Here is a 27,786-nt window from a genome sequence, read left to right on the forward strand (position 1 = left end):
AACAAACTGCAGGGCTTTCTCCACAACCTTGGCTTGCCAGCAGTCTCAGATTCCACTCTGACAGCCTAAGGATTTTGTTTTCTGTCCAGACAGCATCTTCAAATGTTACATTTTTTCCCCCAGTTATGCTTCCCTAGGATAAGAGGTTTATTGATGCCCTTTCATTACTCCAGTGATTGTTTCAACATCTCTTTTCCTTTTTATAACTCCATTCAGGGCTTGACTTAATCTGCAAACCAAGCAACCAGCCAAATTGTTAGGGCAAGACATACTAATGGTGCTTCTAAAATAGCTACTAAAAACCAGCTTTTGTAGGGAGAGTGCAAACCGTTTCTCACCTATATGTATCAAGTTCCTAGCTGAACTTTTCTTTTCTTTAAAGACCTGCACTTTTAATATTATTACTTTTGGCCTGTTTTAAAACAAGACATGTTAGATACGAGAATATAGGAAAAGACTTTTAGGAACAGTTTTTTCAAGGCTGCTGAGTACTACATGCAAAAAGACACGTGATGTTGTGTGCAGACTTATTGGCATATGTACAAATGTATGGCTGTTTTCAGCTGTATACAGTAATTCCTAAGGCAAAATGCATGCCATTTACCAACACTTTTTTCAATGTATGCAATGAAGTCTTTAAGAATCAGCCTTTAGCTTACCTATGGGGGAGCAAAGAATGCCCCATGCAAACAAACAGTCCATAGCAAAAATAGTGAAATTACCTTTCAAGGAAATCATTTAACTGATTCCCTGTTAATTGCCATGTCTTAGCAGCCCTTCAGAAAAGACGTGCCTCCTGACACCGTGTTGTGTCACATATTGGATGTGTATTGCACCAAGTAAACTGTTAAGTTTTGTCAAGGCAATTTGTTGCCTGTTCCCATTTCTGATGCTTCTCAATCCCATTGCAGTCAAACTATCTATAGAATAACCAATACAACATATACAATAATCAATATACCACTACTTTAATTTTGCAGAATCATAATTCAGCCTCCTTTTTTCCATCCAACTGTGAAGATTTTCTGAGCGTGGCGCCTCTACAGTGAAGCTAACCTCAGAGGCTGGAAAACACAAGAGGTTTGCAAAGTAGGGTCAAAGTCATAAAATGAACCTTTATTTTGACCTGTGATGGTATGGAACTGGCATCATCTTACTCTGCAGAATGACTTACTGAGTGTAAGCAGACATTACTTCTTGTGGCAGTAATAAAAATAAATTTGCGGAGAGGAATTACAGTATTTTGCTGCTGCTAGTGAATTAGATTTTATTCTGGCTTTTCTTTCCTTGGTAGAATTGTCACACTTGTCCTACCAAATATTTGCTTTGGTACACTAGGTAAAATCCCACTGGAAATCTGGACACATTATCTGAGCAAGGGAATATGTTTAACCTCCTGTCTTCTTACACAAAGAGAGTGTGAGGTTGAAGGTGGGTTAAGTTCCTGGTTTTGGTTATGCATGTACAACTCTCACAGCACACATGCTATTCAGTAATGACTACAGCCCAGCAAAGAAATTCTTGTGAATGTGGTGTTCCCCTGTCAAACGAAGTAAAAATAGGGAGAAATATCTGAACATATATAACTTTACTTTTAACTATAAAATGTGCTATTAATTAACTGGATGTTGAAATCACTGCGTTTTGTGTGTGGTATGGCAATACCTCGAATCCTCAGACCGGGGGATTCACCGGGCCACACGGTGCCACAGCTGCAAACACTCCTTGTCACACATGGCTTACAGTCTAAATAATTGAGACAGGCAAAGGGTAAAAGGGGAAACAGAGATATAGGAGTATCTCGTCCAAGGTCACACGGCTGGTCAGTCACAGAGCTGAGATTAGAAAGGGGGCCCCCGGGCCCCCACTCCAGCGCCCTGGCCGCGAGACCGTGCTGCCCGTCCCTGCTCGGCTCGCGAAGGCAGCTCTATTTGTTACAGCGGCTCCTTGCAGAAGCGATAAGTCTCTACGGAGTCACAAAGCGTGTAATGGGAGCCTCTGCCGATAACTGCGTGTTTGGTTGAATTACAGAGACGAGCATAAGGAAGCCTTCAAAATCATTCTGAAATTTGGCTTTAAGAAGTAAAGAAGCGTAATTAAAAAATAGCTAATTTGAATAGCTCTATGTATCCCTGCTGTCTGATCAGGTTAATTACTTAATTTGATTATTTTCTGAAATCCTTTTAAATTATTAATGTTGTAATAAAACCCCTCTAGTACAAAATGATAAAAGCATAATTTGATAATCCTGTAATAAGGGTAGACAATTGTTTTAACAAATGTTCAACTGCTTTTCAGGCCTGAAGCTAACAAGGAAAAGATAGCAATTTGCACATCAGAGAATTACTCGCGATATTTTCAAAAACGTAGCTGCTAAGTCTTCATTTTACAAAACAATCCATTTGTGTGTCATTCTGCATAGTTAATTAAAACAGTAATAGCTATAAAATATATTTGCCCTTCAGCAGAATTTACTCTTGCTGTGCTGTTGTCAGGTAAACCTGTGGCCAGCTATTACTATAAAAATAACTTCAAAGGCATATTAATAAAAATAATGCAGTAAAGAAGGATTCTTTCTTTGGGAGAGTCTAAAAATGCTGATGTAGTTTGGAACGATCTCATGCCTGTGCTGCTGCTGACGGTGGTAAATAACTTCAGCTTCCTCAAAATGACTGCATCGCATCCAGGCTGTGCATGGAGGCATTTCATTCCAGCTTAATGCAGATAAATCATTCAGGTGTTGTCTGCTGTTAAGGAGAAAATCGGTGATTGCGGGATACATAGAGAGTAGCTTGATTCAGGTGTGGTTCTGGGACTAACAGCGAATAAGCCCACCTGGGGAAGCAATCTGTGGTCATGAGATTCCCAGCTCAGTCTCTCACTTTTAACCTCAAGAACTTAACTTATATACTGCTGCTCTATGAAAAGTTTGCCGTTCAAGTACCTTGCTCTACTCAAACGGTTCTTTGCATTTGCTGAAGATGAAAGCAATTCCCAAGTTATGAACCCAGGTGATATGAGGGATGATAATGTGGTAAGAATCTAGGAAGAATAAAAGACTTGGGTGAGGAGGAAGAAGTCATCTCCATCAGCTTAAACTGCTGGTGAGTCTAGCCCTCAATGGGAAACTGGATTCAGCAAGATCAGGAACAGAAAAATGGTCATGAGTCTGTCTACAAAGCTGTAGGCTAAGCACAGACCTTTGTGGTATTTTTAGGAAGAAAAGATGTGATAGGAAAAAAGAGAAAGACACTAAAAATTAGTGATGCAGGCAGAGAACTAAGAAAAAAACAGTGTTGCAGGTGTAAAAGAGGATTTTGAAGAAGTGTGTAGGATACATCATTCCAAAACAAGAGAAGCATTAAGGAGGATACATCGAGGTAGTAGGTGCCCTTTAAAACATGACTTAAAATGTTGATAATATCTGTGTGGAAAGTTCCATAAATTTCAGAAAAGCATTTTCTCTCCCTAGCCCAGATGTGGATAGTAAGCAAATCTGTGGTCCAAAAGGTTTGATTCATTCAGGCAATGCTTTCTCTGCTTGAAGAAACTCACATACGTAAATATATCTATCTTGTAATTCCGGTGATGTGCCAACGATTATGTTCTCCCAAAGGTTTCTAATGAACACATATGCAAAAGCTATTGGAATTTCTGGAGATACTTTCAAGATACATAGTTATATTTTGAAGGTTGTTTCCATAGTGCTAGATAAAAATAATGGCACAGACTGTTTTCAAAATAAATACTGTAACAATTAAACTAGGCACACAGTCATTCTTCCTGATTTAATTAGGATGTTTGTAAGAAATTATTCTAGCGCATGCCTTTTTCTAGCCTACACTTTCTGTAGAACTTACATGACTCTTTCACCTCACAAGATGAACAGAAGCCCAAGGAGATAACTATATTTTCCTTCTAGCTGCAGAAACATACTGCATAACTATTAAAACCAAGTACTGTTAAGGATACTTTCTTTTGCATACTATAATTCAGATGCTAGGAGGATTTTTCTAGGTAAGTTATATGACTACATCTTCTTTATCACCAAATAAGTTGTGCCCATGTATCCCACCTAAATTCAGACCTGCAGATGAAGGAGAAGCTTCAAGAGTTCTGTTCTCACTGGGCAGTCCCAGAAAACTGTTGTCATGACTGCTATACCATTGCCACAAGCCTTTGTCACAAAAGGTTATAGATATTTTTTGGTGAAAACTGTCAAGCCAGCATAGCCAGTTTATAACATTTGAAAGCAAGACCATGTCCAGAGTGTAAGTGGTATATACAGGATGTATTCTGGAGAATGTAAGACAATATATTACATGTGGAGTGTACAGAATTGTGAGAATTACAAGTATTGAGGGGCAAACATGACAACCTGAATTTTTATTTCATTTTCAAAATAAATATAAACATTTGGTTAAAGACATTTCATAAAATACTCAGAATACATTCGCAACGGTAGGTAAAACAGAAAATTAAAATTTTAAATACTTTGAAAAAACACTTAATAGCAAGGTAAAAAAGAATCCCACCCAAAAAAGTAAGTTCTACACCCAATGACCCAGTACCGTGCTGCCAGTTACTTACTGCTATACACAGGAAGTCTTCAGAGGCCATAGGCATAAGCCCAGAAGAATGAATGTTAATTACTCATCCTAAAAATATTAATTATTTTTAGTAAAAGTAATTTTCCTGAAGTCTCAAGAACTACAGCCTTGGGAAATTGAGTTCTCCTTTTATATATGTGTATACACACACACAGAGATATATAGATATATATACATATACATAGCTGGTACAGCCAGCACAGCCTGCTTTAGCTCTGCTGTATTGCTAAAAGTATCCAATCAGTTTTTAAATTCACTATAGAACTGCTTCAGTGATTGTGCGTAGTAATGAATTCTGCAGTTTGCTTACATGCTGCATAGCCTAGTACTTTCTTTTGCTGAACTTTTATGTAAGCTTGTGCTCTTTGATTAAAGGCAACAAAGGAAGGGAGGAAAGAAGGAACTGAGGGAAAAAAAGGGAGGATGGAAATTCTCAGGCAATACTTTGTAAAATTCCACAAATTGGGAAAAATTGAATTCATTGATGCAATAGCAACCACAACCTCTCTGTTCAGTGTGAATTAAAAAAAAAAACCAACCCTAAATTCAGGCATTACCAGAACTGTGGCAGTCAATTACATGTATTGTTTGAAAATTCAAGTGCCTGCCCTGGATCTCGGCCGTGGAATTTAAAAATCAGGCATGAGTAAAAGCACCACCCGTAAACATACCTATTCAAACCGAACCCTCCAATAGTTTTAACAAAGAAGAAAAAAACGATGGACTTTGCTGCATTCCCAGAGGTAAACAAATCCAGATTCTGGAGGACGACGGTGGATAGAGCTTTCCAAAATTGGGGATCCCTCACAGAGAATGAATGCCCTGCCAGCTGCTTCCTCATACCTCATTTGCAGAGCTCAAATGTGTGAATCTCTGTGGAGTTTGACTTGGCAGTATATCACAGGGAGAAAAGTAATCTTTCAAGCAACTAGACTCAGTTTCACACAACTATGCTCAAACATGATGAAGTTCTCATAAACCAAACAGTTCGTCGAGAAAAAGGTTTATCTAAATTACAATTTATTTTAATCTGTTATCGTATGCAAATCCAGTAGTGCCACTATCTTTTTAATATCTTCCATAAGGTTTCATTTAAAGTCTAGACATGCTCTACAGAGAGTGTAAAATGTGTGGATCTAAAATCGCATTTTAAAACAAGAAGGTTTTAGCAACAGTCATTCTGGATGCAAATCTGACTCATGGTTTCTCAAAACCTGGGCAACAGCTAGCCTGAGACACATCATGTAGGCTGTCAGTCAGTAGCAGAGCAGCCTGTTTGGGAACCACGCGTTCAGCCTTGTACGGGCTCCTGCTTCATGCACCCAGGCACCCCCCAGCAGTGCACCGAGCAACAGAATCAGCATCCCTCGCTGACCGCTGCCTCTCTCACCAGCTCTCTTGGGGAATAAGCGAGTGCCATGCAACGCAGCACCCTATTTTGTCAGATTGTTGGGGGCTTGTGGGTGGTTAGGGTGGTCTTTTTTTGAAAATTCCTCTTCCTTGAGGTCATTTGAATATGAATCTGTGTGAAGGCTTGACACAGGTGGGAAAGGCAATCAGTACGTACTAGCAGGTCATGGTATGTTTACCTCAGCCCAATATTTCTTTCTGTGTACTACTATATATACCTTTGTAATATGCCTGAGACAATATATACAGAATATGGCAAAGACTTGTTGCAAAGCACACATATGCCAAGGAGCCATGTGGCAGGGAGCAGCGGGGCCCCTTTGGGAGCTGCCAGGCAGGACCTCACCAGCCATGGCTGGTCTCACCATCCCAGCCAGAAGCAGGGCAGGATGAGGGGGCACTGGGGGCGGCTGGGGCCGGCACATCTGCCCACTGTCCACAGTTGGGACCAGCAGGACCCATGGCTGGGCACAGGCCACAGTCCTCAGTCCATAGTCTGGTAGGGCACGGGCAATGCTGTAACTTATATCTGCTTAACGCTTCCCCTCAGCCGAGTATGATTAGCATTGCCGTCCTGAATTCCCCAGGACCATTTTTCCCCTGCTGTGCTTTAGCACACGCATTTCTGAATTAACAGCTGAGCAATATTGCTTGCTCTTGCAATGACGTTGTCTTTCTAGGTTTTTTTCTTTAAGCTCCAGCTTCTTGAATGGCAGGGTTGTAGGAAATTCTGATATTTATTCATTCATTAGAAGTTTTACACTGTGTATTTTCAAAGTCAGCTTTGGGAACATAAACTCTAGAGGTTCAGATAAGAAAAGCTAAATAAACATATTGTTTAAAAGAAATAATTCCTCTATATGATTTTCCTGCAGGTGTAACTACAGTCTGACATTGCACGAATTCATTCACACTGACTTTCAGGTCAGCTCGGGTCTGGAAGAAATACAGCATTTTCAAGCCAAAAGGCCCCCAGGCCAGCAGATGTTGCCAGTTGCCACACAGAGAGCCTGGGGTGCCTCCATTTCCAGCCTTCAGCAGGGCAGGGCAGGCTCCCCGTGTGGCTTTCTGGGAGGCTCAGCTCCTCTCCAGAGCGCACACGTACCTCAGTGCCGCTCAGGGCCCTCCGAAGCTGGGCTGGCCCCATCCAGTGCCCTCGACACCCCGCGCTCTGGGACAGCTGGAGGGCTGCCGAGCTCCAGCACGGAGCCAGACAAACGCATGGAGCTGCTGCGGGTCCTCCGGGGCCTGCGTGAGCCCGAGCTGACGAGCTCACGGGGGCTGAGCTGACAGCACGCAGACACCCCTGGTATCCCCCCCCCCCGTCATCTCCCCCCTTGCAGCCCTCCTCCTCCCTCTCACTCTAGTTAGCCCAGCCCCATGCCCTCTCGAGCAGAGCAACTGATTAACTTCTGATTAACACTCTAGCCACAGTTCGGGATAGAAACGGGACAGTCCCTGTTAAGTTACTCAGTTGTTGCAGGATCAGCTCCACGACATCTGCCCTATGTGATGATGTAACTGATGATGTCAAGGTCTGGAGATACTGTCTTCAAGCAGGGGCACTGGCATACTGGCAGACTCTCAGAGCAGAGCGTGGACGTTCTTCTAATCCCCTTTATTGCGAGCACCCCAATAACCAGATACCATTGCGGACCTACGTGGATCCACCCGGTTTTAACTGCTTAAATTATTTTTGTGAACGTCGCTTGTTTCAGTGCTTGGCTTTCATGCTCTGAAAGAGCATTGCTCAGAGCCAATAACATGGCTCTGAAAGGCACAGGTTATTCCGAACGGCACACGGCGAGGACGGCGTTGCTTCTGCCCGCTGTGACCCGTTTTCTTTGGGGATGGTTTTTACCTGGAGGCTCACGCTTTGTTCAGAAGACGTTGCTCTCGGAGCATAAAGGCGTTACGAAAGTTAAACCGGTGTTTGCTTCGCAACGCCCCCTCTTACTTCGCTCCCCGTGCTTTCGAGCAGGAGGCGGCTTCTGGGGCGCGGCGGCAAACGCTGTCCCCGCAGGAGGAGGAGAGGAGGGCGCAGCGGGGGCAGCCCGGCCCCCGGTGCCGGCACACGGCGGGGAGGACGACCGGGGGCGCGGGGAGACGCGGGGCCGGGGCCGGGCCGTGACGTGCGGGCGGGCAGGCACGCGGTGTTTACGGTTGAATGAGGGGCGAGGCCAAGGAGCGCTGCGTCAGAGCGGGGCGGCGGCAGGCGGCGGGCAGGGGCGGCCGCCGCAGGCAGGGGGCGGTGACGCGTGGGGCGGGCCGGGGCGGCTGCGAGGCGCGGCCGGGCGCGCTGCCCCGCGGTACCAGGGGCGGCTGCCCGCGTCCTGCCCGGCATGGGGGTCGGGCTCCGGCCGGGACCCCGCGGGCGGCGCTGACCTGAGCGGCACCCGCCGCTGCCGCCGCTCCCTTCCCCGCAGCCCCGCGGGGAGGAGGCCGGGAGGCGGCGGCCGGCGCCCGCGGGCGGGCGGGCGGCGCGGGGCTCGGCGCGGCGGGCCGCGGCGCGCGGGGCTCGGGACCCGGAAGCAGAAGCGGGGCCGGGAGGCGGCTGGATGGGAAGGAGCGGCGGCGGCGGCGGGCGGCGATGGGGGAGCAGCAGAGCTCGCTGAGCGCCCCGCGGGCGGCCGCCGCCGCCGCGCCGCCGAGCCCGGCCGGGGCCCCGCGGGAGCCCGGCCCGGACGAGCCGCCCCCGCCGCGAGAGCCGGCCCCGGACGGCGGGGCGGCCGGGCCGGGGCGAAGCGGGGAGCCGCCGCCGCCCGCCGCCAGCCCCGAGCGGCGAGGGGCCGAAGAGGAGGGGGAGGAGGCGGAGGCGGCGGCCGGGCCGGAGCGGCCGCCGGCCGCGGGGGAGCCGGCGGCCCTGGCGGAGGAGGGGCCGGAGGGGGGCAACGGCCGCCGCCGCCTCCCCCGGCGGCACGTGTACTGCACCGTCTACTGCGTGGAGAACGACCGGCCGGCGGCGGCCCCCGCCTCCCCCCGCGGCGGCCCCGGCGACGGAGGCGGCCCAGGCGCGGGGCAGCCTCCGGCGCGGCGCGGGGTGGCGGCGGGCGGCGACCCGCTGTCGGCGGGCGGCAGCATCGAGGTGGTGGACTTGTTCCTGCTGCCCGAGCCCTTCTCCGGGCTGATCGCGGGGGAGCTGGGGCCGCTGCTGCTGCTGAGCTGCCGGGTGTGCCTGGAGGAGAAGCCCATCAAGCCCCTGTCCTGCTGCAAGAAGGCGGTGTGCGAGGAGTGCCTCAAGCGGTACCTCAGCTCCCAGGTACGGCCCGGCAGGCGCTGCGGAGGTGTGCTGAGGGGGAGGGCACTTCAGCGGGGCAGCGGCAGCTGTGGGGCAGCTGTGAGGCGCCGGCAGCGCGGGTCGCGGGTTTGAGCATCGCCGCGGGCCCGACTGCGCGGCTTGTGTGCCTGGCGAGCGGGGCTGGGGTGGGGTGGAGTGGGGCGGGGTGGGTGCCGAAGGAGCCGTTCCCATCCCGTACGGAACGCGCCTGGCGGCCGCCCGCGTGTGAGCTGCTAATTGAATGACCGTTTGTTCCCGAAGTGTTTGCGCGTTGTTACGCAGCCTGCCGGGTCGGTCACTTACATTCGCAGGCTTTCCCCATCTTCTAAAGGATTTTCTCCTTGAGTTCTCAAACTCTTGCAGTTACGTGGCTGGCACCGGGTTCCTTCAAAGAGGAGGTTCCCTATCAACACTGATAGGGAACGGAGTTTGGGAGCGTTAGCAGCCGCCTCTGGGGCGGCTGCCGCAGCCAAGGGCTGGGGGTTTTGGCCGCCATCCCGCAGCCCCTCGCACCGCGCGGCGCCCGTGCTGCCGCTTCTGCCCGCGGGCGTGGGGCGCGCCCTGGGCGGGCTGTGCAGCCGCTCGGCCTGTTCCTCTCGGAGTGCACCGCGCTTGGGATTCCGCCGGTTACGCCAGAGTAAAATAGTGGGGGGACTGTTGTCCCAAAATCTGTGCCACTATTCGTGAAGAATCGCAGTTACAACAGTAAACAAGAGCTTCTTTGGGGGGGAAAAAAACAAAACACAACAACGTTTCCATCCTGGGCAGATGGCTGCTTACATGTAGGCTGCTTATATCTTCATCAGTGTTTTGTCAGTCAAAACTGCTGTTTCAAACCGGAATCAGCAGCTTGAAAGCAAAGCTCTGTCTTCGCTGGTGTTTTTAGTAGCTAGTTTAGCATCACAAAACACTTGTGCATTGTTTCTGCCGCTAGTGTAAGCATGCCCTAAACCCAAAGAGCAATGGGAGAAGTATGGGCATATGGGAAAAACAAAACCAAATAAACCCTTTGCTTACCACCTTTATGTTTTTATCTAACAGAAACTTTTAGGATGTGCTCGGTGGGGACGTGTTGGTGTGGTGGTAGAATGAATTTTTACACCTGTTGGGGCTGGGAGCTGTGCTGGGGCAGTCTGTGCTCCCGCTGGGCTGCGTGCGTAGGGACGGGATGGATGGCTACAGCTACCCCCACGCGCTATAAATAGTTGTCGGGCTGTTCTGACCAGGGAACATTTCACTGCTTGGAAATTGCACGTGCTGGCCAAAGTGAAGCACGTGCTCCTCTCCGGGCATTGATAGCCTACATAGCATTTACTAGTGCTGGTAGCGTTTGTTCTGGCTAATAGTAAACTCACTAGCATTTTTATGGACCACCTTCATTGTGTTTAGATAACAGGGAAGGGCTTAATGTGGGAACTGATGAATAGGACAAGCAGAGTTGTGTTTTGTATGTCTCCTGTAACACTGAAACTTGGGAACACTTAATAAGTCTCCTCAAGACTTCGTGCACAGAGCCCAGAATGGTTTGGTTTGCAGTTAAGTGGTAGACTGGAAACTCTCAGCAAGTTTTTAGAGTATATTGCCAGTGCATGTTTGTGCCACCTTCGTATTTGGCACTGAGGTCGTCTGTCAGACTATTGCCTTGCTCTGAAGCTGGAAATTGCAAAGTGGTGTGATGTCAGGGTGGTCTTCTCTAGCTTCTGCAGGTGCCTGCAGCCTGCTTTACAAGTTGACACAATGAATTGTGGTAGTTCTTCCCTATTAAAACAGGTAGTAAAATATTTCAAGGAATGGCCAGGCAGGGTCATCAGTAATGACCTCAGATGATGAAATTCAGATGTCTGCAGTGGAGGCATAAACATTGAATTCAGTTATCTAAGCCCCTTGTTTTTTTAAATCAGTGATGAAAAAGGTGGGTTTAGGGTATACTTTGTCTAAAGTAGTTGAAATGCCACTAGATGTGCCTGTTTTGTCCTGTTTTCTTCGAATAAGAAGGGGTGTAGTATCTTACAAGGTTTGAGGAAAAAGCTGTATCGGAGCAAGATTCTGCCCAAACCCAAAATAGGCTCAGTATTAGCTGTGAGCTAAAGTGATACAGAGAGTAGCTTACAGTGATCTATGGAAGTTATGTGATCCAGTAGCTAAAGCTATACTGAAGAACTCTTCTGCCTGGTTTAGGCTGGACTCTTGGAGGATGATCCAGCAGCTTGGTGGCTGGAACAGCTGGCTGGCCTGGGAACCAGGGATATGCCTCATGAAGTGCGTTTAGCATTGGCCAGCTGTTGGATGCGTATGCAGGGATGCCCTCTTCAAGGAAGCCACTACTATTGCTGAGCACTCTGCAAAGCTTATCCAGCAGCTGTTAAAAGGTCTGCTTGGCAGGTAGCCATGTGGGTACTTACTCCTGTGCACAGAAGATGGGGCAGGGATACAGAGGCAGAGGAGGGGATGTCTGCAGCAGGGATACTGATCTTGAAGAGATTCACAGTGCACTTCTGTAGGCACGTTGTTACAGATGCTGTTATGACCAGGCAGAATTTTAGTTGCTTGACAAATTTGTTCAGGGAAAAAGGAAACAAAATACCCTCAAATAACAGTCCAACGTGTTCTTCCCCTATCTTCCTTTTTTCAAAAGAACAAGAAGATGATATTTCTGTGAGGAGAGCAAGAAGTGATGTATCTTTTCTTTGTGCCGTGGAAGGACCCTGTGACTCATCCTGAGGAGAGAGAAAAGGCTTCTCCGTGTCAGTTAGAGGAGTTTCTGGGAAGGGTGAGTGGAAAGGCAGTATAAGATAGAAATAAAGTCACCTTTCATCTTTGAGACGTAGCACGTCATGTAGCAAAGAAAAAATGAAAATTTACCAAAAGTTCAAAAGGAGTAAATGTTGAAAAGCTGTTTCTGTTTGAAAATTTTAACAGGTTTTCAGTTTGGATACAGTCAGCTTGATTTAGGAACGTACCTGAAATTGAAAACAAACAAAAGCAACTGAAAAACAAAACCCCAAGCAGCAGTATGCGTTGTTTAGATCTGGTTTCCTTGTCCGAGAAGTAGCAATCTGTGCCCTTTGTTTGAGAGGACACTGGCTGACTCTAAGTCTCTGGAGAAGCAGTGGTCTTTCATGCTGAAAATGTGTAGTATATTGGCAGAAGTATAACGCTTAAAATAATTTATGTTGCCTGTAATGTCTGTGTGTGTTTTCCCACTGAAGAAAACTGGATTCTTGATGATGGTTTCATCGTGATTTCTGAAATGATGCTTAATGGAGTAGCAAAATAAAAACCCTGTTAATGCACTCTGCCCTCTTCTATGCAAACATAGAACAGCATCAAAACTCCTGCCTTGGAGCCCTTTATAGCTCAGAAAATCAACTGAAGTTTTAGGCACTGTTGAAAAGAAGATTATCCAGATGAAAATACTCCAACTGCAGAGTTAGCTCATAGTGTTACCGGCATGCTGGAAAATGAGGGTAATTGATTTAGGAATGTCGCATCTGAAGGTCCTTAGAGGTCAAATCCAGTCTTTCTTATCACCGGCACCTTGCTGCATAATCCCTTTCAAAGATTTAATGGCTGGAGCAGAAGCTTAGCAGGCGAGCCTGGAGTGCCCAAGCTGATCTGGAGCCTGACTTTTGGTAAATTGCGTAACTTTACCTCTGCCTCAATTTAGCTATTCTTTCTTCCAGCCTAATACTCGCAGACCCCTCAGGGCTTTTCAGGGTCTGACTATGACCAGTTTATCTACCATTCACCAAAAAAAAAATTTCTATGACTATTCTCTTGGACCCAGAGAAATTGAGGGAGGGGTAAGTATGGGTGATGGGTTAGCATGAAAGAGGTTGTGGCTCTTGCACCTCAGGACCTGGTGTGGGTCCCAACAGAGCTTGGGTCAGGTCCCAACAAGCCCTGTCTCCAGGAATCGATGCACCCCAAAGCAGTTCTTTGTTACGCTTAATCGTGAATGTGAAATGGATGAGGCTGAAGAGTGTGAATGTTTGAAATGTTAGTGCTTTCCAGGACCATGTTGCTCACAGAGGCCATCTCCATGGGCTCTAGGTATGTGCCAAGTGAGGTCGGGGTCAGAAGGGTGGAAGAACCATTTGCCCTTCGGCTGGGAGCTGTGGGCTTCTACACTTGTGCATGCAGCTTACAAACTGGGGACAGGGCGGGAAGAACTGGGATATTCAGTCTTACAGATGTAATATTGCATTTGCATCTCCTTCACTTCCCATATTCCTCTCCATTTAACATGGCACCAAACCCGGGTTATTCCAGGAACTGTGTGCACACATAGGTTTGCTAAATGAGTGATTCACTTCCTAACCTCTCCCGGCTGCTTGTACGTCTGAGTCAGAGGGAGTATTTGCGCCTGGTTCTGCTTTTTGTCCATTTGTGTGTCCGGGGGATGGTGGGGTTTGTTCGGAAATTTTCTTTAAAAATAAACAAATAGGTACGGGAAGAATTTTTGACTTAAGAAGAGAGGAAGACGACCTAAAGTTTAACTAGGTTTTTATATTTAACTTATCCCAGACTGGTAGAAGGGCTAAGGTTTATATGTGTTTTCTCATCTCCCTAATCTGTAAACCTGACAAGTGCTATTCGGAACATCAATCTCACTCCTCACTTTTTAGCAAGTATTGACTAGACCAAAATAACATTTGCTGTTTCCTAATATCTATAAAGTACAATGTGTTCTCTAATAAATATTTGAAGCTATATATATATAATTGTATCTATGCTTGGTTCACTTTTCCTATGAAGTGGCTGTAAAAGTTTTATAGAAACCTTGGTGATTTGACTGCCTGCTTTTTCTACATGCAAATTGGGAAACTTGGTAATCCAGTTTTGATCCTATACTCATTAGTGATGCTTTATGTTGTAAATCTTGTAATTCTCTTGGAGCAGTCATTCTTATATTAAAGGACTTTGGGTGAGTTAATTTAAACAGCATACTATATTCTCAATCAGATATTATGGTGCTTTAATTATAGGAAGTCTAACAAGATTAGTGGCCATGAGTAAATTGGAAGGGATTGTTGGGGGTGGGGAGGGGCCGCATCCAACGGCGTTTTGTGCGTGGCTGGTTTTGGTGGGACTAAAATCCTGCTCTCCTCTCCTGAGGATGAAACGTGGAGCTTGTCTTCCCTCTGCCCGGGACCTGTTACCAGTCTTCCTCTCTCTGTGGCCCAACATCTTGTTTTCGACCCCTTTCTTTTCTGTGCATGATCTCTTTCTGAAAGACTTGGAGAAAAAAGCAGTGGACTGTTGCAGTCAGGATTTTTATGGGGAATGTGATTATGAAACCACGTAGCAAAGAGGAGAGTTTAGGAGCAGGCTGTGTTGCCTAAAACTAGTCCTGGCTTGGAGCCGGAGGGACCTGACACCTGTGAGCCTCTGCAGGTGTCTGATGGTATCATATAAATGATACACCTTCAAAGCTGTAGTCTGGTTGCTGATGAAAACCAGCCAGCAGAAATGTAGGCACCAAGTGCTGAATCATCTCTTGGTTAATGAGCTGCTTGTGCCCTGAGTCAAACCAGAGCTCAGAAGGGCCACTGTCATTCACTGGGGGAAAAGCTCTCTGTTTGCAAGGGTTATTAATCCAAAACTGTGTTCTAATGCTAGCTAGCGAGTTGCCAGGATGGCTGCAGACTGGCTACCAGGAGGTGGTGGCAGGGTGAGCGACCACCCTCCAGCTGATGTTGCAAGAACACAGAAGTTTCCAAAGGAGGAAGAGAGGTGAAGGAGGAGAAGAGAATATATTACCTGCTAGATTACAGGCTTTCTAAACCAAACCAGCCACTTCAGCCACTGTAAGGTTCCTGAGTAGGAGGAGGAGGCAGATAGACCTGGTCCATCAGCTGTGAGCAGCCTGTAAGGTGCAGGAGCACCCGAACTTCTTCACTGTCATTTTCAGCAAACAGCTTCTGAAAGTCCATTCCTATTCTCCTGACATGTTGTATGCACTGCCAGTGCCGAAATGCTGCTGTGTAGCCAGCTGCCCAAGGGTTACTGTCACAGTTCAGGATGACACCCAAGTATCTTTAAGATTGTAAGCATTAGTCTTTAAAGTTGACTAGGCGTATAGCTGGGTTTTAGTCCCTCTTGAATGCTTGTTGATGGATCCAGTTTGGGCCAAAACTTAAGTTTGGAACAAAATTTTACAAAATCAAGCATTGCTGGAAATACTTTTAAATTCTTTTTAAAGAAAACTAGTTTTGTGCAATGTTCTTGAATGATAATACTGCTTAGTTGTCCTAGTGTCTGTAGGCCTAGATACTCTGTCAACATATGTCCTGGTTTCAGCTGAGATAGAGTTAATTTTCTTTATAGTGGCTGGTATGGGGCTATGTTTTGGATTTGTGCTGAGAACAGTGTTGATAATACAGGGATGTTTTAGTTGTTGCTGCACTAGTGAAGGACTTTTCAGCTTCCCATGCTCTGCCAGATGCAGAAGAAGCTGGGAGGGGACACAGCCAGGATAGTTGATCCAAACTGACCAAAGGGCTATTCCATACCATATGATGTCATGCTCAGTATATAAAGCTGGGGAAGAAGAAGGAAGGGGGGGACATTCGGAGTGGTGGCGTTTGTCTTCCCAAGTAACCATTACGTGTGGTGGAGCCCTGCTTTCTTGGAGATGGCTGAACACCTGCCTGCCCATGGGAAGTAGTGAATGAATTCCTTGCTTTGCTTTGCTTGCGTGCGCGGCTTTTGCTTTGCCTATTAAACTGTCTTTATCTCAACCCCCGAGTTTTCTTACTTTTGCTCTTCCGATTCTCTCCCCCATCCCACCGGGGGGGGGAGTGAGTGAGCGGCTGTGTGGTGCTTAGTTGCCGGCTGGGGCTAAACCACGACAACATCCCACCACTTAGTGTGGTATGTTTGTTCCCTGTGTAGAAGCAGCTGCAAGCTTACTCTGCATGGATAGCTATGACTTCCTCTTGTTTGGATAAGTCTTTGCCAGATGTAGAGCTGGAATGGTTTCTTAGCCATGCTGTTATGGAGTGAAGGGGAAAAAGAGTGGCTGTTCTTCTTACAGCTAAGAAGATTTCTGTTAAAACTCTGATTTGTAGGATCAGAGATGTTGGGACTAGAAAAGATGGTGTCACCTTTGAACAGTTGCAGGAAGGATTTTGCTAGTGGGGGAAAGCCTGAATTCCTGGCTTGAGGATAAATGGTGTCATGAAATTGTTGATGTTGGTAGCAAGGGGTGAGGGTAAATGGTGGGTCCTACAGTGGTGCCATGAATTTGTTGGTGTTGATAGTAAAGCTGATTTTGAAGGGTAAAGACTTCCTATGAATGTGAAATTGCAGTGGGAGATGAAAAAGAACCAGTTTTGTTTCGGTTTGGGTTGAAATCTAATTTTGAAAATGTGGAATTTCTGTGAAGCAGAAGCCCTGCTGCTTGTCAGCTGCCTCCCATAGCCAGTGTGTTGCACCTTGCTAGTCTGTCGGTGGTGTTGGCATTGGGGACCAAAGACAGGCTGAGCCATGAGGAGATTGTCTGCCACGTGCCTTCCCTCCCACTGCTCCCACCAGCTGTTCCCAGGAGCTTCCAAGCGCAGGTATGGACTCAGTCCAGGGATTTTAAAGTGAAATTAGTTGAAAACTGAACTGTTGGGTTTTAATTGCCCAAACTAAGAGAAATTAAGGAGTTAAACAAGGTTGGGAAGGCCATCAGCTCACCTCTGCCCTATTCCTCTGTTTCTCCACCCAGAACAACTGTTCTTCCAACTGCTCTGGGGCCTCTTGGCCCTTCATTCCTCTCTTCTTCTTGTACAAATATCTTGCTTCCTGCTGTCTAAACCAGCTAGGCTAGAGGAAAGTACATATCTTACATGGCCAGGATGTAAGTACATTGTCAAAATGATTAAGAGTTGTAAGGGATGTAATTTCTTCAAAAGAATTTAAACTGGTGAAGAAGGGCATTACTTGCCCACCCAGTTACGCTGGTTTATCTGTCTTTCAGTATGCTTTAGCTGCTTGCACTTATGTTTCTCTTGCTCTTTTTTTTAAAATAGTCCCTTTATGAATTATATTTTTTAAAAAGTCCTTCCCTATAGGATTTTATTAGCCAGGTACCTATGACTTTTTCTAGTATAGAAAAAGTGACAAATCTGTCTAGTGATGAAGAGGCTATTTAACTTTTGGGTCCATTTTAAGTACTTGAAAAATTTTTGGTAAGGCAAAGAAATGAATTTTATTTGGAAGTTAACGTGAACATAAAAATAACAGCATTCCTGTTGAATAGCCAGTTCTTAAATGTATGCTTTTCTACTATGGCACACATACATTTATTGTATAGGTAAATAAGCCTTGAGAGTAGTTGCTTAATATAAGTGAAACAGGAAAAAATTAGGATGAAAATCAAATTCAAGACTTTACTCGTAGAGAAGAAAACTTTATGGATTTCAGTGCAGAAGGTCAGAAGTTTAACGGTAGTTTAAGCCAGATTTGGAAGTGAACCTGAAATGGCTTAGAGTTCACATTTACCTTAGTAGCTACCTTACTGCTTCAATGTAAGGTCAGTGTATATTTTCACTGACAAGCTTGTTGGGATGTATGGTTGCTTCTGTTTATTTACTTAATTGTGAGAAAGGCTGTGCACTTCCTAGATTACAATTTCATGAAAAGAGAAAGAAATTTCTAAAGCTATGCCACTTCCTTTTCCTTACGAGCTTGCTGGTAGACTGTAGTGCACTTATAAAACTGCATACGTCTTTCATAAAAAATATCAGATTGAAATAATAATAAAAGTACCTTTCCCCTTTTGTGAACCTTTTTTTTCCCCCAGTGGTATTTTTATTAAGTACAGTACAAACTATATTGGATATTGTAGTGGAAAATATAAGGGGTGAAGTTTAACTTTCTCAAGCTTAGTCATGCTGATGCCATTGTGTATTGTTTTCTACCACTGACATGATATGAATGGCAGCAAAGGCAGGTACCTCTCTAGTTTAATTGGTTTGGCTCCTTGATCTCGTAGGAATGGTGGTGTATCAGCTCAGGGGTGTAGGACAGGGATCTGAATGACTCTGTCCCTTTAGCTTGTAGGAAAGGGAAGTCCTATCCAAACTGTTTCAGCTGTGATGTGGCTCTGTGGGGTTGCTCACACAATACGAGGAAGGAAGAAGAGCGAGAAGACCATTGCCAGGATGGGAAGGGCTTGGTGATGTTGTAAGAATCAGTTTGCCCCAGAAGGTGGGCTTGCTCAGGGTGAGCTTTCATAAAACAAAAGGGAACCGTGAAGACTGGTGGCCTCCACGTATAAGGTGGATTTTTTGCCTCTGTTTACACCTGCAGCTGAATACTGGCCAGTTATTCTGGTAAATGGTGGCCAGAAAGTGAAATGGGACTAGCTCTATTTCTGGTTTCCTATTGGATGGGTGTGGGCAGGAAATAAATCTAACCTGAAAAAGGAAAAAAAAGTAAGGGATTTTAAACACAGCTTAAAGTACAGAACTTCCAGGAAAAGAATGACTTAGTGCTTTACTGGACTGGGGTGGAGTAGGTAGATGCAGTGTGCCATCTGTGACATGATTACAGAGGTGCTGTGAGAAGTGCTGCTTTCCTGAACAGGCAAAAAGAAGTGCTTTGCTATTGTCAGTACTATCGCTGCTGTATGGGGGCAAAGAAATGGTGGGGGAGGGCTTCTTAATGCTTTCAGCTATTTTAGCGTTGCTTGCTGCGTGAGTGCGCTTTGGGGAGAGGACACCTTGTGCCTTTCCATTCCAGCGCACCTGTACAGTGCCAGCTATAATTTGTCTGCTTAGAAGTACTCCTTTAGAGGCCTTACAGAAGCGACTATTTAAACTGCTTGGTGCTTTTTCAAGTGCACATGCAGCTCAGTTGTGCAATAGCTTGGAAACTCTGCTTAGTTAACTTTATGGTATTAGCATGCAGCTTAAAAAGGGGAAAGAATGTGCAACTTAAAAGTTTTTTGGAATGGACGGATCCACAAAAGAGCAAACATGCCTCATTGTATTTAGATGCCAAGTGTTGCATACCAACTGCAAAATGTAGATATTAGGACTCCAGACAGAATTATGGTGGCGATAGTATATTTTATTGCGGTGAACTAATCCTACTCCGATTAAGGCAAAATATCTGTCGTAAAACACTGGAGTTCTGTCTAAATGCTGTTGCTGTTAGGCACTTATGGGTATTGACATATACACGGCCATCTAGACTTCAAAATGACTGAAGTGAAATGCATTATTAAAATCTGGATATTTCAAAGTATGCACATATGTATGGTCCCTGTTTTCCTTACATAGGGGCAGTAGAAATTAAGCAACCTTAGACATTTTCATCTATTTGTATAATGGAAAGTAGATGCAGCCTTGCTTCTGTTGTATTACTCTTAAAGGAGTAATTTTCAAACTTCTGAAGATGCCCATACTTTCAAGGCCTTATCTGGAGTTGTAACTTTATTTTAAATTACTATCACCTTCCCAGTCTCTAAGATTTAAACCTTCCTTGCAGTGAGTTCTGACTGTTACTGATGGACATTGCTGAGTGCTTTTGCCTCAGTGGAGTAGGTGTTGCATGTAAAGGCTTGATTTGTCATTCTTTTTGTGAGAGTAACACAGCAAATCCTGCCTGAAATATTCCAGAGTGTAATGCTTCGTGAGGACCTCACCCAAGCCCAAGACAGGTAGTGAGACAAGGCCAAGCCATCACTTTTGGTAAATTAAGGATCTAAAATGAGTTCTGGATCTCATTCTTTTTCTTTCTATATCAAGAAAAGCAGACCTTGCCTAAAGCTGAAGGTCTACAGTCATTTTAGCTAGCAGCACTGCTCACCCCAACCTGCAACTTGTTCCCTACCGTTTCTGCATCATCAGCAGAAAAAAAATGATCTGTTTTTTTAAAAGTAACCTTTCACAACCATTTTTTACTTTTATTTTTTGTCTTATCCAGTTCCTAATTTTCTCATGCACAGGGTGCAAATGTTTATTCCACCACAAGGCAGTACTGAATAAATTGTCCATGGCTAAGTAGGTCCATTTATTTGGCAACTGTGACAGCCTGTCAGAACAAAACGATTGAAAAGGCAGTGTGAGGGAAAGGGACAGAACATGTTCAAGATGACAGCACGTGGAGGTTTTCATTAGAGCTTGATGAAATCGAACCTGCAATTTGATCCTGTTGCTGCATCATTTCCTCTTTCACAATCCAGACGGAAGTTGTCGCTTGTCCAGCACCCAAAGGTGCGTCTGCACCCACAGCTCTTGGACAGGCACGATGGCACGGTCCAGAGTATTTCTCTGAGCTGCTTGCAGCACTGAGGTTCCCAGTCTGGCTCAGGCTGGTAGCAGGTAGTCCTGGTAGAAGGTAGCTGGTAGTCCTGTCTCTGCTGCCTGTGGCATCATTAAATAAGCAGCTCTCAACTAGCTGGAATTTTAAAGCACCCCCAAGTGTTTTATAACATTGAACTGATTATTCCTAAGGCAGTTTCACAAGTGAAGTTTTACATGTGAATATTTTTGCAGATGAGAAACCTCTTTTTTGATCTTGATTGTTTCAACAGCTTTAGTTTGCTGCAGCCAAGCAGTGCCAAGTATGATCATTATTTTCTTGAGAGAAATTTTTCATGCACCAAAGACCTCTCAAAAGAAGTTCCTTGTTGCTCCTTACCTGTTTGAAAAACTGGTGAAAAGATGCAGAGTTCAAAATGATAGAAGGATTTTTGTTTTTTATTGTGTGGGTTGTGGGTTGGTTCTTTTTTTTGGGGGGGGGGGGGGGGGCGGTGGTGGTGTTTTTCTGCAAAGACACAAAATGCCTGAAGACTGTTATTAAATGTGATGTTATTTAAAAATGCACAACAGAAGAAGGTACAGCACTGTCATGGAAAACTGGTATGTATCATCTTCAGATCTCTGCTGGTGAAGGTCTGGTGAAGGTTCTTTTTGAGCTTGGTCATACAGTCTCTTGGTACAAGTACAAAAAAATAAACTCATTTTGAAGACAACCAAAATCAATTTATTACTATTCCAGTATATTCTTTTCCACTCTAATTGACTTTTTATGTTTCTATAGATGTACTGCCTTTGACTCATAAAAAATTTTAAGCCTATTTTTACAATCAATATAGAATTTTTTTAAGCTGTATGTAATCCACACTTCTAGCATGTGCATTGGCACGAATGGCCTGTAACTACAGCTTTCACAAGCTAGAAGCATGTTTCTTAGTGAGAAGCATTGAGATGTTTGTTTGGGGGAAGGGGAGGAAACAAGGAGAGGGTCCTTGCCTCAATGAACTGGCACCAGGTGGTAAGTCCTCTGATACTAGCTTACCATTTAGCTTCTGTATTGAGTTTTGATCTAGGAGAATTTTGTTTTATCAGTCCCTATTGTGAAAAGAAAGAGCAAGGAAGAGGTTTTTTTATTATTTTCATTTTTCAGGTAGGAGCCCACCTGACCATTGGAACATTAGTAGGAGGCAGCAAATCTGGGTTAATGATGACAGATGATGTGAGCGGCTAATAATGATGGAACCACTAAAAAGGTGAATGCAATTTGAGGATGTAGGAGAGAGAGGAGAGCAATGAGGGCGTTGGATGTGGCAAGGCTTTATTTGGAATCTTGGGCACCAGGTTTGTCGTGGTTTAACCCCAGCTGGCAACTAAGCCCACACAGCCTCTCACTCACTCTCCCCCAGTGGGATGGGGGAGAGAATTGGAAGAGTAAAAGTGAGAAAACGCATGGGTTGAGACAAAGACAGTTTAACAGGTAAAGCAAAAGCTGTGCGCAAGGAATTCATTCACTCCTTCCCATGGGCAGGCAGTTGTTCAGCCATCTCCAGGAAAGCAGAGCTCCATCACACGTAACGGTTACTTGGGATGCCATCACTCCGAACGTCCCCCCCTTTCTTCTTCTTCCCCCAGCTTTAGATGCTGAGCATGACGCCATATGGTGTGGAATAGCCCTTTGGGCAGTTGGGGTCAGCTGTCCCAGCTGTGTCCCCTCCCAGCTTCTTGTGCCCCCCCAGCCTACTCGCTGGTGGGGTGGGGTGAGAAGCAGAAAAGGCCTTGGCTCTGTGTAAGCACTGCTCAGCAGTAATGAAAACATCCCTATGTTACCAACACTGTTTCCAGCACAAATCCAAAACATAGCCCCATACTAGCTACTGTGAAGAAAATTAACTCTATCCCAGCCAAAACCAGCACAAGGGTTTAAGAAAAATGGCAGGAACCAGGAAGGACTGCAAGGAGAAAAGTGCTGTTGCGCAGATTCAGAACTGTTTATTTTAGCATAAGGAGAACTGGGAGGAGAAATGACTGCTCTCTAAATGCAAGAAGGGGATAAGTTGGGTCGGCACTTCTAAAGTGCCTGCAAGCAGCGCACTTCAAACCATGCTTTGTGTCTGGTGTTTTTTGGTCTGTAAGGAATCTGAAGTCAAATGTCTTGCACTGTTTTTAGGAGAAATGGCTTTTAAATAAATTTCAAAACTGTGTTTTCAAGACTGTTTTTGGTTAGACCAATCTGGCTGAATTGGAGAAATTTCCAAGTGGTCCCCTCCCTCCGCTGACAGAGGAGGGACTGCATTGCCGTTACCTGAGTTGACCTAAGCTATAGAGGATGCCTTTGTGAAATAACTCTCCAAGGGAATTCATGCAGGCTGTTGTGTAAAGAAACTTATGAGAGAAAGAATAATTAGCAAAGACCAGTGATTGTTTTAGTTTCCACAGATTGCTTTTACGTGAAAACAATGAACAGAACAGATGGTTAAGGTACCAAAGAAAAGCTGTGTAACGTTGAAAAACAGTCCCTGAAATTGGGTGGTTTGGATGTGGGGTTTCTTTTGAAAAAAAAAAAAAAAAAAAAAAAAAAAAAAAATTTCTGGTGAAACTACAGTTACCAGCTGGGCAAATGTGCTGTAAATTACTGGAAGGTGGTAGCTGGTTGTTGTTGAACTTCCTTGTCTTTCTGTTAGTCTTTAGTTTAGCTGTATACTTCACTTGACAGGCTGCAGCATCATCATTCTGGATTTATCTCCTGATGTCTCATTCTAAGGTTTTTTTTTTTCCTTCCAGTTTTTGATACCAGTATCTGACAAGTTTTGCAGGAGGATTTTAGCATCCTTAAAGTACTTACGTTGGCTGCCAGCTAGTCTTTTGGTAGCTCGAGGTGGTTGTAAGGTGATTTATTGGGGATTCTGGTGAAATCCATCCTGGCTGTGTGCCTGGCCTGGTGCACATAGGGAGGGCTTTGCTGCTGAGATGCAATAAATGTTGAGTTTCTGTATTCATCACAAAATATACCTGCAAGCTGCCTGCATGAACTTGTTGAAGCTCTTGTGCTCTTTATAGCTGCTATATGCAGAAGCTAGATCCACAGGAAAGACCAACAAATCTTGCACAGAGGTAGAAGCTGGGTAGCCAAGCACGTGTCTTGCGTCTTTAATGCCCTGTATGTGTTCGCACCTTTGAAGACTGTGTAGCATTAAATAATATTTTTATTCAATTCTTGTGAAGTTAGGTTTATACCAGACTAAACTGCTCTCCTGCAGGGTTTTAGTTTCACGTAGTGTCTTGAGTTCACCAATGAAGTCTGTCTGGGAAGATAAATTTAATGGAAGCACTAATTGATTTAATTTTTGGCTCTGAAATTGGTATCAGGCACTAACCTGATCACGACAAGCCTACTTCTGGATTTGAACAAACCTTGCACAAACGTGAAGACTGATATATGCTGACGCCAACAAGCATTGAAACATTAAAAATATTTCTGAAAGGTGTAAGCTTGTAATTTTTAATGGATTACTTCATATAGGTAAGCCATGGTGGAAAAACTGATGAGAACTATATCTGGAATATATCAAATAATAGTATATCTTGTGTAATGGTCTGTTGAGACACTTGAAAAAATGCAGAAGTATTGCCCAAGGAATAAGAAAAGGCAGATGAAATTAAGTAAATGGCTGGCTGATATGTATTTTGAGTGGATTATAAAACCTTTATGGCAGGAAGTTGAGCTTCTTCAAAAGGTATATGCTTACTAATGAGTGCTGTAAAGAACCTGGAGAGTGACCTCTGTTCTCACAGGCTTCCAACTTTTGCTCTCTTTCTTCTTCCCTTTCCTGGATGAGCTTCCTTTCCACTGTCAGGAGCTTTTTAAAATGGTATTTCCTTTCTATAGCGATCCTTTTGCTTACCGTCTTTGCAGTTGTGGTCTGGAAAGGTAGAGGTTTATACAATTTAAGACTAACTTGGTCACATTATAGATTATTCATCAATGCCTTTAAAGTGAAAGTTTTGTACTGGAAGAAATCTAACATCTGTTGTATGCTGTGTGACTTTGGGGGAAGGAATTGTTATTCAACCATGGACTTTGCTTATCTCTCTCATATTGTTGGAGTGTTTGTGTTGTTTTTCTTCCTGACAATGTATAGTTGCCCAGGAGAGAAAGACCTCCTTGCAGGAGGATCTTTGTAATCGGATGTCACATCCTTTTGTCTGTCCGGCTGCTTTTGAGCAAGTATGATCCATGTAGCAGATTTCTGAGAGCTGGCCATGCTTTGCACTGGTGGTGTCACTCTGTAATGTTAAACGAAGACACCTAAGCCAAGGCTGAACCTTCATGGCACATCAGTTACAGCTGCTTTAAGAAGCTCATCCCTGTTCCTTGCTATCCTTGTACACCTCTGGAGGGGGGGGCTGAACTGCGTTCACAGCAGTGAAATTGCAGCTTTTTTTTTTTTCTCCTTCCCCTCTTTACTGTAGGGTCATGGGAAGTGTTACTTGTGGCTTAGAGAAGTTGGGATTTGTCTCTTTTCTGTTAGTTAACTGTGGTTTCAGCACGCTGATTTTGAAGATCAAGCTCGGTAGCCTTGTGCTTGTATCATACAGATATATTTGGTGGTAAAGTGGAGCAGTTGTGAAATTTGGAAGTATAAGATCATAAAAGTCTGTAACAGAAGAGTATCTTGCTGTTGCATTGATCATTACAAAAAGTTTTTTGAAGACAACCCCCCCTCCCTCAAATAGCAGAAGAGTTATTGATTTTGTTCTTCCTTTTCTTACCTGTCTCTCAAGCTCTAGAAGGTGAGAAGAGGGTGGAGTAACCATGAGACTAAGACTTCATATGTCTGCTTTTCTTCCTTTTTTCCTCCTCTCTTTCTTTGAACGTAATTTGGTTGGGTGTGGAAGGGCACTGGGAAAAGGACTTAGTCTCTCTCTGAAGCAATAGAGTTCCTATCCAGAGTATTTCACAGGTGATACCCTTATATGTGATGGCACAGGGGACAGGTTTGCTCAACTGCAGCTTTATGCTTCAGTTAAACCTGTGTACTGTGTTGGATGGAGTAAGAGGTGTTTTGATTCTGAGTAGGTGTTCAAGTGCTCGTGTAGGAAGTGACTAATATGGCTGGGCAGGTAGGGCTGCACTAACAACACCAGAAAGAAAATGAGCTTTATTTAAAAAAGAGCAGCTGTGACTACCCAATTTAGAGAACATATCACATGGCAGTAGGAAATTTAGTGTTGATTTAGCATACTATTGCTTTGACCACTTATTTGCATTTTAGAAATGATATTTTGGGGGGTTTAGGATTTAGAGACGTTATTTACATATATCATGTCTTGGGTTGTACAACAGATATATTAAGCTAATACTACATGTTGCAAACCCAAGCAAACAAGAAATTGCTCATAGCTTTTTTTAAACTGGAAAAATACAGAATTAGGATGGCTGATCAGTCTTAGCTATCCTATAGTAACCACAGTAGAAAAACCTTGCAATCGTGCCTACTTGTAACTCCAGTTTAAACTACTTTAAAAATCAGTTTTGCCTCAACTTTGGGGGTAAAAGATGGTGCTTTTTGGTACAGTTTCATCTGAAACTAGTTGCAAACTTGTAGAATTCTAAAAATGCTTTTTTGCTTGAAAACTGTAAATTCGGGGAAGCGGTACCTAATTGCTGAAATTTCCTTGAACCTGTAAATACTGTATTGAATGACACTGACTACTGTAACAATACAAATATCTGTGATGATAATTAAACCTTCATGCTGAAGTTAAATTACAGATCATTCCATGAAAGAGGAAATATATACATTTTGCATAGCTTCCTTTCTCCTTTCATGTTTCCTTTTGGATTTTTGTTCGGACTCTTACTTTTAGTCTCATTCTGAATTTGCACACCTCAGGAAATTGTAATACTCCTGGAATATAGGCAGAATTGTGATGGTCCCATCTTAGTGGCAGTTAAATAAAACAGTCCTAGTCTCTTCTCATGGGCTTTTCTTTTTCTTTGCCGTTGGTTGGTTTTTTTTGTTCCACTTTTCTGGTTAGATCTCTTGAGCAGTTTCTGCTGGTTGGCCAGGTTTTCTTTGCTGTACTGTGGCTGAATTTGCGGCTCAATGGGTTTTACTTTCCCAGTGTCTCTTAAAAGTACTTCTGTTGCACGGGAGTCAATACTGCATGTATGCAGTTTGTCTAGTCCCATGTAGGACACGAATCCACCACTTTCCATCGTAAGATGTTCATCTGCTGTCATAGCTAAGAAGGAGAATCATTGAAGTCCCGTGTGAATTCAGCAAGTACATTTTTTTCCTTGAGAAAAAGTATCTTCCGTGTATTACAGTTGCAATTTATTGTCTGCTGTTAGAATTGCACGATCCTAACTCAGATTTCTAGATTTTCTTGGTTTCATCCAAATGGAAATGTTCCATCCCACTTGAATCTGTGGGGAAAATCCTAGCAAAGAGTTGGTTTGGATACCTCACAAAGTGAACTTTGGAGAAACCCACTTATTTTGTTGTTCCTGCCAGTATATTTAAAAAAAAAAAAATCACATTTAGGCTATTTCACTAAAAATCTTCAGTGTTTCAGTGATTGAGTGGGGAACTCAGAATTGCAGGATGTCTGTCTTCATGTTTACAAATGCTATACACAGGGAATGAAATGATACATGATGAAAAACTGCAGTTAAACACGCAGATTTTTTCATTAGGTGGCTTAACTCACTAGCAACTCTGAGAGCATTGAGCTGTCCCAGTCTTGTGGGACTTGAGCAAGATTCACGTTTTGTCCATCCTGGCTATTTTAGATGCCTGTAATATCCTGCAGTGGATCACGGAGCAGGGTGGCACTTTTCTGGTGTGCGTACATGTTCCTTTCCTGCTGTCCAGGAGGAGTGGGCGAACTGAAATGCAGCCAGAACAGCAGGGTGGAGGTGGCAGAGGAATTACATTGAATGGGACAGGAAGCCTTGTTTCTGGATGCGGTGCCACAACGTGGGAGCTGAAGGCAGTCTGCATGCCGATGGCAATCCTGTAAGGCTTCTGATGTGAAGGATGAAGGCTAACCAGGCTTGGCGAAGAGGAAGAACAATTTGGTGTGGGGAGGCCTGGTGCAGGGAGACCAGAAGAGAGGTGGGAAGCAGAGGCAGCAGGGGAGGGGAGAGGCAGGGTGTCTGCTGGCTGGGGCTGGCTGCCTGCAGGCTGCAGCTGAGGCTGCAGGGATCTGCTTGCTCTCTGCATTT

The 27,786-nt window shown here is 44.6% G+C and overlaps 1 protein-coding gene across 3 annotated transcripts in view; it reads left to right on the plus strand.

Moving 5' to 3' along the window:
- Positions 1–8,269: 8,269 nt before the first annotated feature.
- The window catches only part of RNF217 (ring finger protein 217), a 70,137-nt gene continuing 50,620 nt past the window's right edge, over positions 8,270–27,786 (plus strand). The window contains exon 1 of one of the 3 annotated variants that reach the window (XM_075498667.1): positions 8,270–9,279. In XM_075498667.1, the coding sequence (XP_075354782.1) occupies positions 8,611–9,279 (669 nt within the window). In that variant the 5' untranslated portion in view covers positions 8,270–8,610. The remainder of the gene's footprint in view (positions 9,280–27,786) is intronic. The other 2 variants (XM_075498668.1, XM_075498666.1) reach the window with 2 other exon arrangements.

Source organism: Mycteria americana, chromosome 3 (genome assembly GCF_035582795.1).
Source record: "Mycteria americana isolate JAX WOST 10 ecotype Jacksonville Zoo and Gardens chromosome 3, USCA_MyAme_1.0, whole genome shotgun sequence".
Classification (NCBI taxonomy): Eukaryota; Metazoa; Chordata; class Aves; order Ciconiiformes; family Ciconiidae; genus Mycteria; species Mycteria americana.